At 43.5% G+C, this 17284-nt stretch overlaps 1 protein-coding gene and 2 pseudogenes across 3 annotated transcripts; all 3 read right to left on the bottom strand.

The window, feature by feature from the left end:
• Positions 1–4267: 4267 nt before the first annotated feature.
• LOC308426042 (olfactory receptor 2V1-like) lies at positions 4268–5221 on the bottom strand (the record flags this gene model as incomplete). The annotated part of the gene is made up of 1 exon (XM_080923751.1): positions 4268–5221. The coding sequence occupies one exon, from the start codon at positions 5219–5221 to the stop codon at positions 4268–4270; it is 954 nt and encodes a 317-aa protein (XP_080779877.1).
• A 2297-nt stretch (positions 5222–7518) lies between these two features.
• On the bottom strand, positions 7519–17209 carry LOC308426269 (60 kDa heat shock protein, mitochondrial-like; annotated as a pseudogene). The gene is made up of 6 exons: positions 16949–17209; positions 16175–16861; positions 13714–13905; positions 12968–13518; positions 9886–9957; positions 7519–7832 (listed from the first exon to the last, which is right to left on the bottom strand). The product of its transcript is annotated as a 60 kDa heat shock protein, mitochondrial-like (transcript).
• On the bottom strand, positions 14074–16084 carry LOC308425747 (heat shock protein HSP 90-beta-like; annotated as a pseudogene). Its single transcript has one exon. The product of its transcript is annotated as a heat shock protein HSP 90-beta-like (transcript).
• Positions 17210–17284: the final 75 nt, after the last annotated feature.

The raw sequence follows: 17284 nt of genomic DNA, 5'->3' as shown, positions 1-17284 counted from the left end.
TATGCATGGTATATGTATATGTATATGTATGTGTATGTGTGTGTGTGTGTGTGTGTATGTGTATGTGTATGTGTATGTGTATGTGTATGTGTATGTGTATGTGTATGTGTATGTGTATGTAGATGTAGATGTAGATGTAGATGTAGATGTATATGTATATGTATATGTATATGTATATGTATATGTATACACATATGATTGTGTGATTACTAATAGACAAACATGTAGAATCAGTTGGGGACTTCAGGTATAGCCTAGTGATATAGGACCTGTCTACCTTGTGTGAAAGTTCTAGGTTCTATACCAGCACTACAGAAAAGTTTAAAATATCCTCCTAGTAGAGATTTAAAGAGGCCAAACCCCTTTTGATTGGAAATCTTTTTTTCATACGCTATATTCTGATCACAGTTTCCCTTCCCCATCTCTTCCCAGATCCTCTCCACCGCCCTGCCTCCCCATCCATCCAACTCCACACCTTTCTCATTCTTTCAAAAAGAAAGAACAAATAAAAATATCAGAATTTAAAACAAAACAAAAAATACTAACACACATACATAGACAGAAACATACACACACACAACAGAAAAACACAAATCTGGAAGCTCTGAGATACAAGCAAGACCAGTTTGGGGTGGGGGCAAAACAAAGCCTATGAAAGAAAAAAACAATCTCCAAATACCAAAAATAAATTTGTAGAGTGTTAGCCATCTACTGCTAGGCATAGAGCCTGCCCTTCTGTGTGGTTTACATACCCAGTGAGACCACACTGGAAAAAAAAAAAACAAAAAACTAATTTTTCCTTTGCAATCAGTTGTAAATCGAAGGTAGTTTTTTAGTTAAGAGTGGGAGCTTGGCTTTACATTCTGTCTCAGTGCTGGGACCCCATCTGACTTGAACCTGTGCAGGCGTGTGCGTGCTGCCCCAGTCTCTGTTCAGTTCCCAGCAGGTCCGTTGTGTGACTCACCAATGCCTGTAACTCTGGCTCCCCAGGATCTGACACTTCTCCCTCCACAGGTTCATGCTCACGCATGGCGTACCCCACCACACACAATAAATACAAATATTAAAAGACACCAGAGGCAAAAGTGTTTTTTCTCTTCCTTGAATCTCTTACTTAGAAACAAAAATGGTACAGTTCCTTTTAAAAATGAGTTCATATGTATGTTGATCCAGTTGTGTTTAGAAAATGATTTCTGGGTTGGCTCAGCAGCCCAGATGGCTCAGCAGTTAAGAGCACTGACTGCTCTTCCAGAGGTCCTGAGTTCAATTCCCAACAACTACATGGTGGCTCACAACCATCTGTAATGAGATCTGATGCCCTCCTCTGGTGAGTCTGAAGACAGCTACAGTGTACTCATATACGTAAATAAATCTTTTTAAAAAGAAAATATGGTTTTCTTGGTGTCCTTTCTGGCTCTTACAGTTTTTACACCTACTATTCTAGAAGTTCCCAAGCCCAGACAGTTTTAATTTAAACTAAAAAAATTAAACCAAACAACAGACTTTGGGTCTAATGTAAAATCTGTCTTCAGGGAATAGACAATTCGCACTGTAGCTCGGGAACGTAGTCCTGTCCTGGTGGTTGTAATGTCTGCCTTTAATTCCAGGACTGGAGGTGAAGAAACAGATGGAAGACAAAAACAGAAGCAGAATTCATGGTGGTCAACTAAGATCTTACTAGGAAAAATGTATTAGTCACTGAATACGCCCACTGGCATTAAACAGGGAAGAGACATTTGCAATGCCAGGGGACAGGAACATAATTTATGTTTTGGGTTTTGTCTTCTTTGATGTAGTACTGGGGACTGAGCCTAGAAACCCCTGTGTGCTAGAAAAGTGTTCTAGCACTGTGTCACACTCCTAGCTGGATTAAAATTTCTCTACAACTAATGGATTACAACAGGCTGGACTCTGGAAGAATCCCAGATATAAGCAGCTTTTGTTAAAACACTTACTTTGACTAGAGGATCTTACTAAACAGTCCAGGTTGGCCTCCAACTTGCAGCCTTCTTGTTTTTGTCTCCTAATATATTTAAATACTCTCCCCAGAGATAGTTTGCTAATTGATACAAAAAAAAATGAAGCTTAAAAATAACAAAAGAAGGGCTGGAGAGATGGCTCAGTGGTTAGAGCACTGACTGCTCTTCCAGAGGTCCTGAGTTCAAATTTCAGCAACCACATGGTGACTCACAACCATCTGTAATGAGATCTGATGCCCTCTTCTGGTGTGTCTGAAAACAGCTACAGTGTACTCACATATATAAAATAAATAAATCTTTTTTAAAAAAAAAGAAAAGAAAAGGATAAGGTTCTCACAACTGCATTTGAGCCAGGCCCTGCTGGCAGTGCCTGCAGAACTAAACACATGCTAGCGGAGGTGGATAAACACATGCTAGTAGAGGTGGATAAACACATGCTATTGTGGACTAAACACATGCTAGCATGGACTAAACACATGCTAATGTGAATGTGGACTAAACACATGCTAGCAGAGGTGGATGAACACATGCTAGCATGGACTAAACACATGCTAGACTGGACAAAACACATGCTAGTGTGAACTAAAGACATGCTAGTGTGAATGTGGACTAAAGACATGCTAGGGTGAACTAAATATATGCTAATGTAGACTAAACGCATGCTTGTGTGGACTAAACACATGCCAGCATGGACTAAACACATACCAGCACGGACTAAACACATGCTAGTGTGGACTAAACACATGCTAGCATGGACTAAACACATGCTAATGTGGACTAAACACATGCTAGCGTGGACTAAACACATGCTAGCATGGACTAAACACATGCTGATGTGGACTAAACACATGGCATTGGAGGTGGACTCCAACCCCGGCAGCTCCAATCCGACTATGCTCAACCAAATACCCCAAGTGGACACTGCAATAAAGAAATCAAGGGTTGTAGTGAAGGGCAGATTTCTCGTGTTAAGCCAAGAGAAACTGAACACTAGTGGATTGGCAGTCAATTTGAAGAGCGGCATTGTCCCTCAAAACAAGACGAATAGAACACGAATTGTCTAGTTTAGACTTCAAAATTATTTTTATTCAATGTGCACAACACGGTCAGAAAATACAGCAAATGCTAAAAAGCAAAGAAGACAAGACCCTGTTGAGCGAAAAGCCATCCAGACAGACAGACAGACATCTCGTAAGTTTAGGAATAGATCATGGTGTTAACTCTCCTGAGCTGTTTGATGAATGTGAAGACTATGAGGTGACTTCAGCACACAGAGATCTTCAGTGCTGTCTGAGACAGAAATGGAGGCCCCAAGAATGAAAAGACTCCAGCCTGAGAAATACAGTGGCTGCAGTGCTGGGTTCTGGTGTGAAATAAGAGCCATCTTGGAAACCAAGGGAGGCAGGTAAGGCTTACCCTTTAAGGATAAGACAGTTCATATTTCAGGATTTGTGGAGCACACAGGGATGTCACAACTATTCAGCTCTTGTTTATCAGGAAGAAGGCTTAATGGAGTTTGATTATAACAACCAGTGGGCCAGATTTGGTCTGTGGGTTAGAGTACTGACCTCTGAACTACAAAATGGGCTAATCAAATATTGCAGAACCAAAGAAAATGAAGACACCCATGTTTGAGCATCCTGGTAGTCTTAAATTGTTGGAGTGAGCTCATAGGTCCTGGGATAATTGTGATGAATCTGTGTCTGCAGAATATCTATCCACAGTCTAAGGGGGAAGAGTTGGACCATGAAATGCTATAATCCCAGTACAGATGAGGCTCAGGCAGGAGGCTGGAGAGTTTGGGGCCAACCTGAGCTACATAGTGAGACCTTCTCAAAAAGACAAAGTAAGTACTAAGTTCACAAAAGCCCTCAAATTTGCTAGGTATTCATATGCATTGTCTTTAAAACGATTGTTATTGTCTAATCCACAGATCCAACAATCTTAGGGGGAACTCAAGTCCATTGATTAAAAACAAGCCCACACTAGAGACATACCATTTCCAAGTTGCTGGAAAAAAAAAAAAAAAGTAGCCAAAAATAACCTCACAATAAAGGCTCTCCATGAAAGGACATAGTTAAATACTTATCAGAAGTAACCCGAAAGGTTAATAAAAAGACATTTAAAGACAAAATAAATGTCAGCACATTATTTTATACCCAGTAAAAACAATCAAGAATGAAGAAAACATAAATAAATGTGTACACATGCTTTCGTAAGGTACATGTGTTTCCCTGAGACAGATGCAGGCTCTCGGGTTCCATACCTCACCTCTTCTGACACCAACTTCAACCAAGAGCCCCCCGGCCGCAGGGACACTTTCCCAAGAGTTTCCTCAGGGCCCCAGTCACTTCTTTGTTCCTTAGACTGTAAATAAGAGGGTTGAGCATGGGGGTGATCATGGTGTAGAAGGCAGAGACCACTTTGTCCTGCTTGGAGGAGTGGTAGGCCTGTGGCCGCATGTATGTGATCATGGCAGCCCCGTAGAAGAGGGAGACCACGACCATGTGGGAGGAACAGGTAGCGAAGGCCTTCCGCCGGCCTTCTGCGGAGCGCATCCGGAGCACTGCCACCAGGATCCGGAGGTAGGAGGCCGAGATGACAGAAAAGGGCAGGAGAAGCATGAGGACACAGCAGACATAGATCATGGACTCGTAGAGAGAGGTGTCCGCACAGGCCAGCTTGAGCACAGCAGGAACCTCACAGAAGAAGTGGTCGATCTCCTGGGAACCGCAGTAAGGGAAACGAAGTGTGAAAACAGCCTGGATCAGTCCGTCTACCAGGCCAAAGAGCCAAGACCCAGCTACCATGAGCCAGCAGACGCGGCGGCTCATGATTACCGAGTACCTTAGAGGGTTGCTAATGGCCACATAGCGGTCATAGGCCATGAAGGCCAGCAGGAAGCACTCATCCCCCAGGAGGGTGAGGAAGAAGAGAATCTGGAGCCCACAGCCAGTGAAGGAGATGGAGCCGTGGCCCATGAGGAAGTCAGCAGCCATCCGCGGCACAATGGTGGAGATGAGCATGAGGTCCATGAGGGACAGCCAACTGAGGAAGAAGTACATGGGGCTGTGCAGGCGCGAGTCCGTAAGGATGAGGAGGATCATGAGCCCATTGCCAGAGAGGGCCACCAGGAACATGAGCATGATGATGGAGAACAGGAAGACATGCAGTGGGGACTGGGTGAAGAGTCCCAGGAGGACGAAGTGAGAGATGAGAGTCTGGTTGCCTGCCCAGGCCATTGTTAGGGAGCACGGGGATCTGGAAGCAAGTTCAGAACAGCAGCACTATCACATATATGGTTCTGAGACATTGTAACTTTGCCCAATGTGTTCCCATCTTGTACGTTTTGTTGGTTTTGTTTTTCGAGACAGAGTTTCTCTGTGCTGCCCTGGCTGTCCTAGAACTCACTGTCCTGGAACTGTGTTCTCTTTTCCTACTCTCATACCTAGCTCTCTAGGTCAAGGGTAAGGGTGCCATTTGGGGACAGATCACTTACCTAGTATGTACAAAGCCCTGAGCTCAAACGCTGTCACCACACAATAAGACAACATAAAGTAAAGGTCTCAAATCCACTTGAGGATTTGCTCTATTTAAAACAAAAGCACTTAGAGATTAAGAATGATCAAGCAGGCATCTGACACAATCTCTCCATACTTCAGTCTCTGTTGTTTAGATAGAGACAGCAGAGAGAACAGAAGCTGGTAGGCAGGAGATGTGGGAACGTAAGCAGCACTTGGTGTGAAGTGACGGTAGGTGCCATGCTTGGAGCATTTGTCATGTGCTGGGAGCCATGGCATGGACTCCGCTGTCTTCACATCTAACCCTCATAGCTACCCTTAAAGTAGCCACTGTGGTGGTGCACACCTGTGGCCCCGCCCACCAGGGATACTAAGGGAGGGAGATCAAGACACTATTTTAGAGCAAATATGAACACAAAATCCTAGTGGAGAAAGGATGGTCACTAACTCCATTTCATTAATGGAAAGCTGAGGCTGGAGGGGGTTTCTTATTTTCAAATATGAGAGCTTACAGTATGCTTAAGAAACACATTTTAATTACATTTACTCTGTGTGTGTGTGTGTGTGTGTGTGTGTGTGTGTGTGTGTCTACACACACATTCCCTAGCACCCATGTGGAGTTCAGAGGACAACTTGCACAAGTCAGTTCTCTCTTTCCACAAGTGTCCCAGGGCTTGAGCTCAGGTCTCCAGGCTTTTACCAACTGAATATTCTCACTGGCCTGTAAAGGTAAGAAGTTTGGTAACTGAAGAATTGAAGACAACGGAAACATCCAAGGGAGTAACTAAGGGGCAGAGAGAGATGGCTCAGAGGCTACAGCCAAGCCTGACAGCCTAAGTTTAATCCCCAGGACCAAATGTTAGGAGAGAAAGATGACTGCAGTAGACAGCATGTTGTCTACTGACCATCATATGTGTGTTACACACACACACACACACACACACACTACAATAAACATTCAAAAGTAACTAAATAAACTATGACATATGGTAAAGTCGTATCTAGTTAATAAAATATTAATGACATTTTATTTTATCTTACTGAAGATGGAGTTTCTCTGGCTGTCCTGGAATTCACTTTGATTGAAGACCAGGCTGGTCTCGAACTCACAAAGATTCACCTACCTATGACTCCAGAATGCTGAAATTAAAGGTATGTGTCACCACACTTGGCTATTTATGACATTTTAATATCAAAAATACTAATAGTTTTAAATATGTCTAAAAGCTTCAAGAAAACATACCAAAGTATTAACAGTGTAGTCCTTTCTATAGAGTGGCATTGAATATCACTTTTCTAAATCTCTTTTTACTTTCTACATTTTCTATAAGAGACATGGAAAATATATATAATTTTTAAATTATGCTACATTAGCTATTGTGGGGCTCAAAAAATGAGAAAACTAAATTATGTATAATTTAGCACCTAAAACTCAGTAGTTTTCTCATGATTACTGTCAATTAATTAACAAAATTAGCAAAAACACAAAGCCAGAAGATTTATTTACAATTGCAACAAATATGGAATAAAGATGTTTAGTTAAAAAACTGAAAGATATTTTTAGCTAGGCATCATGGTGCAAGCCTTTAATCCCAACACTTGAGAGGCAGAAGAAGGTGGATCTCTGTGAGTTCAAGACCAGCTTGGTCTACAAAGTGAGTTCCAGGATAGCCAGAGCTATATAAGGTGACCCTGTCATATACATACATACATTCATACATACATACATACATACATGTGTATGTGTATGTGTATGTGTATATGTTCCCCCAAAGCAGTAAGAAGGTCGAGAGCAGATGAAATTCTGGGTACTAAAGGCTGAGCATGCAAAGCATCCCGAAGGGGCAGAAGCAGTGGAGACTTAGAAGAAATAAAGGAGAAGGTAGGAAAGGAGCATCTGTGAATAGAGGCCAGAGGCACCTTCTCCAGAGAGATGAACAAAACCAAACCCAGTGGTTCCCACTATCGAGAACAGGTGCACAAACTCTCCCGAGGACAGGGGAAGATACTGAGTTAAGTCACATAGATGGGCTCTGTATACAGTCTGCCTTTGTGTCAGGGAAAGAAGCGCAGGTTTGTACCAGGTACTTCCTAGAGCCCCGCCTCAGCCACTGAGGATCACTAAAGGTTCCCTTGAAAATATAGACCACCTGAAGATCTCCAGTTCTGGGGGAAGATGGGTGCTTGTACATGCCCATTGAGGACATCACTCTGAGAAGAGTGGCCCCAGAGACATTGAAAGTAAATGTGAGGGCGGCAGTGAGCACTGTTTTTAGAAACCGAGAGCGGCTGGGAGGAAGGGGAGCAACTTTGTAGCGATGACAGCTGAGCTCTGCAGTGACAATGAGGCCATAGAATAGCAAGTGCAGAGCAAGCACCCAGACCAACTTTGTAGCGATGACAGCTGAGCTCTGCAGTGGTGTGGTGCGGTGGAATAGCAACCACAGAACAAGCAAAGAAGAACATTCGTCCTGGACCCAGATTCACTTCTCCCAAGCAGGAAACTAAATGGCCCTCCCTGCAGTCAGGACTTTGAGTCACTTGGGAGCCACTTACTGATGCCAGACGGGGGAAAAAAATACAGGTGCATAACTCAACGTGAGCACACTCCACACACATTCAGAGCTAACTTGGGTATTTATTTGTTTTGCTTTGTTTTGTTGAGACAGTGTTTCTCTCTGTGGTCCTGGCTATCCTCCAACTCACAGTGATTACCTGCCTTGCCTCCCGTGTGCTGAGATTAAAGGCATGCACCACCACCACCTTGCTAACTAACTTGTTCTTAATACAAATACTTAAGATTTTAATATGAGCAGCATCCAAGGGCTAAAAGACAAAAATGTCTTATCCACTAGTGAAGGGAAACTAACAAGGTGGTAGAAATGAGACAGGAGACTTCTCAGGGCAGCATCTAGGACAATTGTGCCAGCTCTGAGTGAGATAGGAGTGTTTTAGACAAACACAAGGTTATGACGTGGAAAGGCAGTGACAAGAGGGAAAAGAAGCATTCAGAAAACGGAATCTCAGAAAATAAAGACACAAGATAAGGATAGCGCCCCTGGCAGGCAACCTTACAGAAATACTTGATCATATGCAAAATTTCTTGTAAATAAGATGTAGATGTGATTAAAGTTTAAAAAAAAAAACAATCTGATTGTTTCGTAGAGGAAACATTAAATCGACAATGGGGTGGGTGAATAGGAAATAGACTTTTGGTGCATTGCTACAGAATTCTCTCTAAATTGTTTTAAAATGCAACAGTGCATAGAAGGCAAGGAACTTGTTTACTCACAAATCAAATACCCCGGCTCGTGTGCAAGAAAGCAGCAAGACTGACTCAGAGGGAAGAATCTAGGAATCTGATTGCTGTCACGGAGTTAGAGAAGAAAGTCTTCACCGGACACAATTTTTTACCTCTAGCATTTTTAAACTTGTGAGACAATGGCCTAATCCAAATGAATAAAAGTATATAATATTAAAGTTATGCCCAGTAGGTTTTATAGTGGAAATCTGTAGAGCAGAAGCCAATAAACGAGTGCAGAGTCTGCCACACTCACTTATAAAGATGTATTAAGCAAATCACTAAAATAATTTTGGAAAAATAGTCAAGGAACTTGTCTTGTCAGGGAACAAAACATGACATGATGCTGTATCAACTTAAGTTTCCCTTTTTGTAGGATCAGATGTTGCCGAAGTCTCTGTTGTACATTTGAGACAGAAGCACACCTGGGGATCAGAAAGCATGGAAGTTGCCCCAGCAGGAGCTCCCTCGCAGAGACAGAACAGTGTGCATGGAAGAGAAGGGAGTACAAACCAGCACATGCTTCTCCAAACAAGCCGAGTCCTAAGTATCCTTCAAAGGGTGAATATCAAAACGGGGAAAATACACCAGTGCTAGAGGAAGAGGGAGTCATACCCTGTATCCAAGGAGGAGACACGTAGATTGGTCCACAAAAATGGATTTCACGGATGTGTTTCTGGCAAAATCTGATGCCACAATATTATAAAAGACAGCTCTCCCAGCACTCTGTGGGGCTCATGAAAACACACACCAGTGTCAAGGAGTCTAGCTATTGTTCAGTCTTCCTTGACTTGAAAATTCCAAGCCATGCTCACTCTGCCTAAAACCTATGACAGGACTTTGAGAATGCCACCTCCCTTCAGTGACACTCCTCCACAAAGACAGTCATGTCTCCTATTCTACCCATAGAGTAAAGGGTTTGAACAAAGAACCTATCATGTTAGAAGCCAAACAGAGACACACTGACTTCTACAATTGAAGGGGAGTGAGAAGAGACTGTCAGGACTAGGGGTGGGTTGGCAGATGTTGATGGCTTTTAAGGACCTGAAGGAGAGGACCAAGATACAAAGAGGAAGAAACTCACCTGCAAACACAGGAACAATGACAGCAGGAAATTCTGGGGCACCAGGAAGGGCCTCAATCAGTGTCTTAGCAGCTTTAATGAGCAGAAGCCATTCACTACCAGTATCCAGCAGCAGCTGCTCCAGTCAGTGACTTAAACCTTTAGGGTGATCTCCATGCTGAAGGACTTTCATCTCCTTGAGCAAGGATGATTTGAAACAGAAGAGCAAGAAGCTTAGGAAACAGAAGAAAAACTTAGAGGAGAAAACCTCCTGTTTAGAATGACTCTTGGAATCTTCTAGGATATTATACACATAGGAGTGTGGAGACACAATGCCTTCCAAGAGGCTGTGGAAAGATTTTGAAGAGATGCTCTAAGAGGGGAAGGAGATGCTGAGAAAAGGGTTACAGCAAACCCAGAGAATAGAAAACTCCTCCCTAAAAGACTGCTACCATCTTTAAGGATTAGGAAAATGCTTCCCAGAAGCTTCAACTCTAGTCTTACAGAAGAACCACGGACTAGGAGAGAAGGAATAGAGAAATCACAGAGTTCTTGCCTGCAGATGTGACCCTTTACCAGGGCCAGGGCCAGATCCTGCCTTCGAGGTTTTAATCCCTTGCCAGCTCCCACCCGCTGTCTTCTCTGCTGTGACTAAAGAAAGTTGCTTCTGCTTTGATAAGTCCTCAGAGACCTGTCCCTGCCACACCTCTGTCCCAGTCTCTGGAAATTAAGCCTCCGAGGGAAGAGAGCTTCCTGCAAAGTTCTCTGATCATCTCTGGGGCTGCAACAAACTCCATCCCAGGGGAAAACATAGTGGAAACTCGGGCAAGAGGGTTTCTATGGACCAACCTGGGAATAATGGATTTTCTGTCTATTCCAAAAACAAGTAGTGCTGGTGTTTGTGTTGGGATGAAGTCTACTTTCTTCCTATTGCCTAACCTTTAGGGTAGTTCCACTGGCCCTTATGTCAGAGTTCAGTTCTACTGTGTTTCAGCGCAGCTCCCAGGGGGAGACAGCAGGCATGCCCAGAGGACAGTTGTCTCTGGCACTGTCTGACTTCTGTGCACAAACCTGTAAGCTCACAGCAAAACGGACTTCATTTATACTAAGAAATTTTCAACATTTAGGAGATTAAAGATTGTAGTTTTGAGGCTAGCCTGGGCAAAGTGAGACCCTGTCTCAGAAAGCAATACAAACAACAACAACAAAAACCCTCAGCATAGCAGATGCTACATAGACAATATCCGATAAATCTAGATGAGAGTCTTACTTAGGTTTGACCTTAGGCAAGTGACCAATACATTGCCCACATTGTGAAAATTAAATGACAACATAAAGTCCTCATTATAAGTCCTTAAGGTTACATTTGTTAGTGTCACTTCCTTTGTTCTCTCTAAAGCCTATAGAAAGACCTTGATATCTGAATGCAAGTATCTTGTAACTTATCCCTTTTTCTTCCCCCAAAGTCTCTTGTTTCCCTATGGCCGGTCATCTGCCCCCTTCCCAAATATTGACAACTGGTTGGATACATGAATTCTACCTCCTTCTCTGTTTCTCTTCCCGTCTCCTTCATTTTGCAAAGTGTTCCTCTCTTCTCAGGGTCCTCTTTAATCTACACACACACACACACACACACACACACACAGAGAGAGAGAGAGAGAGAGAGAGAGAGAGAGAGAGAGACAGAGAGACAGAGACAGAGACAGAGACAGAGACACAGAGAGGAGAGTGGAAAGAGGAGAGAGGAGGGAGAGGGGAAAGGAGAGCATTCGTCAGACCTGCATAAGCTCAAGCCAAACAAAAACCCCAGCACGAAGGAGATGCACAGCCCCTCTCCTAGCCAAGAAGCTATTCACAAACTATGGTAGCAGGGAGCGGAAGCCACTTCTCCTCAGTGGCGTCACACTGGGTGTGAACCACACTCCTGAGCAGTCCCCACCCCTTTCCCAAGCTTAGAGACCAATGCAAACTGGAGTCCATGCTTGCTTTGTGCTTTCTTCTTTTAAGAGAGAGAGAACCGCTATGCAGGGCAGATTGGTGGGTGGCTAGGGATCTGGAGGGAGTCGAGGGACACAGAAGAATATTCTAAAAATATACTGAATGAAATTCTGAAAGAATAAATAAGAAAACATGGCATAGTTGTCCTTATGAACCTAGTTTATTTCACTTAGCATGTTGTTTTCCAGTTAACCTCAGTTTTATTTACACCTGAATAAAATCACACTGTGTGTATGCAGCACGTCTTTATCTGTCAGGTCACTGATAGACATCTAGATTTGCTCAGTTCCTCAGCTGTCATAAGTAACATAGCAACGCAAACATGGATGGCTGACTCCGTCCTTCATGTACCTAGTCAGGAGAGGGACAGCTGGGTTGTATGGTCATTTTATTTTTAGTTTTTGAGGAACCTTCATACTGACTTCCATAATGACAGCTTTATCTTACATTCCCACCAGCACTGTATCAGGGCTTTTCTTTCCCCATATCCTCACCAACAATTGCTGCTATTTGTTTTCTTGATGGTGCTCATCCTGGATGGGGAGAACTAAAATCCTGGTGGCATTTCTTTTTGCATTTTTTGATGGATATTGGGCCCATTAAAAATGCATATTGGCTACTTTTTTTTAAACAAAATTTTATTACACAAAGGTTGTCACATAATTGGATACTTCTCTACTTTGTACACAATCATTTCTACCCTCCACAGAAAGGCTGCTTCTGAACTTCTCACGTGGTGACAGAGCTACAGTCCTGATGCTGACAGAACAGTAGAAATGCTTCAGTGATTTAAGTTGAAAGCAGGACACTTGTGTATGGCTCTTGTACCCAGCATCAGGAATGTACAAATGTCTTTATTCAAAAATACAAAATAAGTTATCTGTAGGCATGGACAATGACAGCAGTAAACCATTATCTATTTATTGTCAAAGAAAGCCAGTAACTGATGGTCACAGTGATCAGCCAGCCTTCTTCTCTTCAGTCATTCTCTTCAGGTGACTTCTCTGAAGTTGTCGGTGAGGAACCTGCCTTGACCTCCCTGTTACAGTTCATTGATAAGGTCATAGCACTACGCTAGGAGTTAGAACATGCCACCCCCCTATACCCCTTCCTATTCCTTCCATTGCACCCATTCCAGGGTCCTTCTCTTCTGTCACTACAGAAATATCTGTCACTACAGCTTTGGCTGTAGTTAGCAAGGATGCCACCCCAGCAGCATCCAGTAAAGCAGTTCTTATGGCCTTTGTTGGATCAACGATTCCCTTTTCTACCATGTTCACAAAGTCTCCAAGCATGGTGTCATAACAACCTTCTGAGGAACTCTGCAGAATTTTCTCAACTATCAAAGATCCTTCGACACCTGCATTAGCAATTGTCATTGCAGGAATTTCAAGTGCTCTTTTAATAATTTCTATACCTATTTTCTAGTCTTCATTAGCAGGCTTTAATGAATCCAAGGCTGGGATGCACCGAAGCAGAGTGCAGCCCCCTCCCAGAACAATGCCTTCTTCAACAGCTGCTCTTGTAGCATTGAGAGCATCTGTAATTGTCTTTCTTCTCATTCACTTCAACATCACTTGTTCCTCCAACCTCAACACAGCGCATCCATCTGAAAGTTTAGCAAGTCACTCATTCAGCTTTTCCTTTTCATATTCACTAGTTGTGATGTCTAGCTTCTCAGTAATTTCTTTTTTTTTAAAGATTTATTTATTTATTATATAAGTGCCGTAGCTGTCTTCAGACACACCAGAAGAGAGCATCAGATCTCATTACAGGTGGTTGTGAGCCACCATGTGGTTGCTGGGATTTGAACTTAGGACCTTTGGAAGAGCAGTCAGTGCTCTTAACCACTGAGCCATTTCTCCAGCCCTCTCAGTAATTTCTTGACTACATTTTCCAATGTGATCTTTGCCACCTTTTCCTTTCAAAAGCATGGCATCATCTTTGGTGACAATGACCTCTCCAACTTTTCCTAAGTCATGAGCTTGAACATCTTCAAGATTTAGACTCAACCCCTCTTCGCCAAACACTGCACCACCAGTAGTAATAGCCATATCTCTTTTTTTGCATAAAACAAACAGAAAAAACAACCACAACATACAACACCCAACCCTACTATTCTATGGGAGGGGATCTTCTTGCCTTACGGCACAAGGACAGGATAGAAGAGGTTCTTGTAGACATGAGCAGACTCAGGTGGGTCAGGGCCAGTCAGGACTGTTGGGGAAGCCACAGGGATACTATACAGAGGGCAAAGGCTTCCCAGGAGCCTTTAATCTCACCAGGAACAGCAGCAGTGGGCTCTTCTTCGGTGACCTCATCTTCATTGATGCCCAGGCCTAGTTTAATCATGAGGTAGATATGGTTGGAGTGAGTTTGGAGATCCTCAAGTGAGAAACCAGAGGAGAGCAGAGCAGTTTCAAACAGCAGCACTATCAGGTCCTTAACAGCTTTGTCGTTTTTTGTCTGCCGCAGCCTCTGCTGCAGGGTCTCCACAATGGGGTGGTCGGGGTTGATCTCTAGGTGTTTCTTGGCCATCATGTAGCCCATTGTAGAGTTGTCTCACAGTGCCTGGGCCTTCACGATCTGTTCCATGTTGACTGTCCAACCATAGGTGCTTGTCACAGTGCAGCAGGGTGAAAACACAAGCCTACTGGAGATTGTCACTTTTTCAACTTTCTTGTCCAAGATCGCCTTCATGAGCTTGCAGAGATTCCCAAACTTTGCTCTTGCTCTCCTCCATTTCCACAAAGGCAGAGTTGGCCACTTGCTCTTTGCTCTCACCAATGATATAGTAGATGGACTTTGGGTCTCCTTCATCACATACTTGACAGGGAAGTCACCTCATCTCCAGACTGAGAGGTATGATAGCAAAGGAGCTCAGAGAGGCGGCGGCAGTTAGTGGGATCCTCGTGGATTCCAAGCTTTAAATTCTTGGAGAATGCCTCATAAAATTTCTTGTAGTTCTCTTTGTCTTCATCCAACTCAGAGAAGAGCTCAAGGCACCTCTTCACAATGTTTTTGTGGATGACTTAGGAGCATTTCTCGGGAGATGTTCAGAGGCAGGTCCTCAGAATCAACCACACCAAGGATAAATTTGAGGTACTCAGGTATCAGCTCATCACAGCTGTCCATGATGAACACATGATGAACTTACAATCTGATGTCATTTTTCTTGTTGTTCTTTAAAAGGTCGAAGGGAGCTCACCAGGGAATGAAGAGCAATCAATGTCCTGAATTCCAACTGACCTTCTACAGAGAAGTGCTTGACTGCCAAGTGGTCTCCCCAACCATTGATGAGGCTCTTATAGAATTCACCATATTCCTCTTGAGAGATGTCATCCAGATTTCTGGTCCAGATAGGCTTTGTCATATTCAGCTCTTCCTGATCAATGTACTTCTCCTTTATCTTCTTTGTTTTCTTTTTCTTATCTTTGCCCCCTGTCATCCTCCTCATCAGATCCCACATCCCCAATCTTAGGCTTCTCCTCATCTTCCTTATCTTCCTCCTCTTTCCCACCCTTCTCTTCCTCTGCCTCATCATCACTGCTCTCCTTCTCTCATTCCTTCTCCAAGGAGAGGGTGATGGGATAGCCTATGAACGGCAAGTGTTTCTTCCCCACTTCCTTGACCTTTCTCTCCTCTGAGTACTCTCTCTGTTCTTCTTTGAGGTGAAGGATCACTTTGGTACCCCGGCCAATGGGCTCACTATGATCTTCAGGGATGGTGAAGGATCCGCCTGCAGAAGACTCCCAGGCACACAGCTTGTCATTGCTGTGCTTTGTGGTCACAACCACTTTCTCTGCCACTAGATAGACTGAGTAGAACCCGACACAAAACTGCCCAATCATGGATGTGTCTGCACCAGTCTGGAGAACCTCCATGAACGTCTTTGTACCAGACTTAACAATGGTTCCCGAGTTATTTATGAGGTCAGCTTTGGTCATGCCACAGCCTGTGTCCACCAAAGTCAGCGTGTGTTCCTGAGGGTTGGGGATGATGTCAATTTTCAGCTCTTTCCCACTGTCCAACTTGGAAGGATCCGTCAGGCTCTCATACCGAATCTTGTCCAGGGCATCAGAAGCATTAGAGATCAACTCCTGGGGGAAATCTCCTTGTTTGAGTAGAAAGTATTGATGATGAGGGACATGAGCTAGGTAATTTCTGCCTGAAAGGCAAAGGTCTCCACCTCTTCCTCTCCATGGTGCACTTCCTCAGGCATCTTGATGGGAAAACCAAGTAGTAGTACAGAGCAGGGTGGGCCCGGACCATGTCTGACTCGCACAGAAAGCCTAAGCTGTGTGGGGGTGACTCAATAACCATATCTTTAAGCTGGTTCTTTCTATTGTCCCCAAACCCTGGAGCTTTGATCTCTACAACCTGAAGACCAACTTTTAGCCTGCTCAAAACCAGTGTGTTTAGGCTTCTCTGTCAACATCTTCAGCAATTATGATGAAGGGCTTCCGATGAGCCCTGGCAATTTCAAGAGCAGGTACAATGGACTGAACACAAGACATTTTCCTTCCACTCAGTAAAACATAGGCATCTTGGAATTCACATTTTTGACCTTTTGATGTGTTAATAAAATATGGAGAAATATATCCTCTATCAAACTTCATGCCTTCAATAATTTCTAGTTCATCATTCAGGGTTTTTCCATCCTAAACTGTGATGACGCCATTTCTTCGAACCTTTTTTATTGCCTCAGAAATAATGATCCCAATGTCTTTGCCTCCATTTGCAGAAACTGTAGCCACCTGAGCAATTTCTTCAGAGGTTGTCACAGGTTTAGATTGTTTCTTAAGCTCGGCAATGGCAGCATCACAGCCAACATCACACCTCTCTGGATTTCCACTGGATTAGCTCCTTTGCTGATCTTCTCAAAGACCTCCTTGGCACAGACCGTGCCAGAACAGTGACAGTGCTGGTGCCATCCCCAGCCTCTTCTTTTGTGTTATAACCTGATAATAAGTTTAGCTCCAATATTTTTGTATTTATCCTTTTAAATAAAATAATAAAAAAATTTATTCTTTTTCTTCTTCTTCTTCTTCTTCTTCTTCTTCTTCTTCTTCTTCTTCTTCTTCTTCTTCTTCTTCTTCTTCTTTAAATCAATTGACTTTGTGACAGTGACCCCATCTTTTGTTACTTTGGGACTTCCCCAACTCTGTACAATAATCACTGTTCTTCCCTTTGGCCCCATTGTAACAGCTACAACATCGGCTAAAAGGTCTACATCTTGAAGCATTGAGGCTCGAGCATCCGCACCAAATTTCACATCTTTGGCATAGGTCTGAGTGAGATGAGGAGCCAGTTCCCGGGACCCTGGTCTCATCTGGCGAAGGACTGTGTGTAGTCAAAGCATTTCTGTGGGGCATAGGCCGTCTGAAGAGAGTGAAGGACCCAGCACCGCGTGTAGGCTACT

The sequence above is a fragment of the Micromys minutus genome (genome assembly GCF_963924665.1).
Source record: "Micromys minutus genome assembly, chromosome: 10".
In the NCBI taxonomy this organism is placed as follows: domain Eukaryota; kingdom Metazoa; phylum Chordata; class Mammalia; order Rodentia; family Muridae; genus Micromys; species Micromys minutus.
The sequence above is the reverse complement of the archived record's forward strand: the minus strand, read 5'-3'. Positions and strand labels throughout refer to the sequence as shown.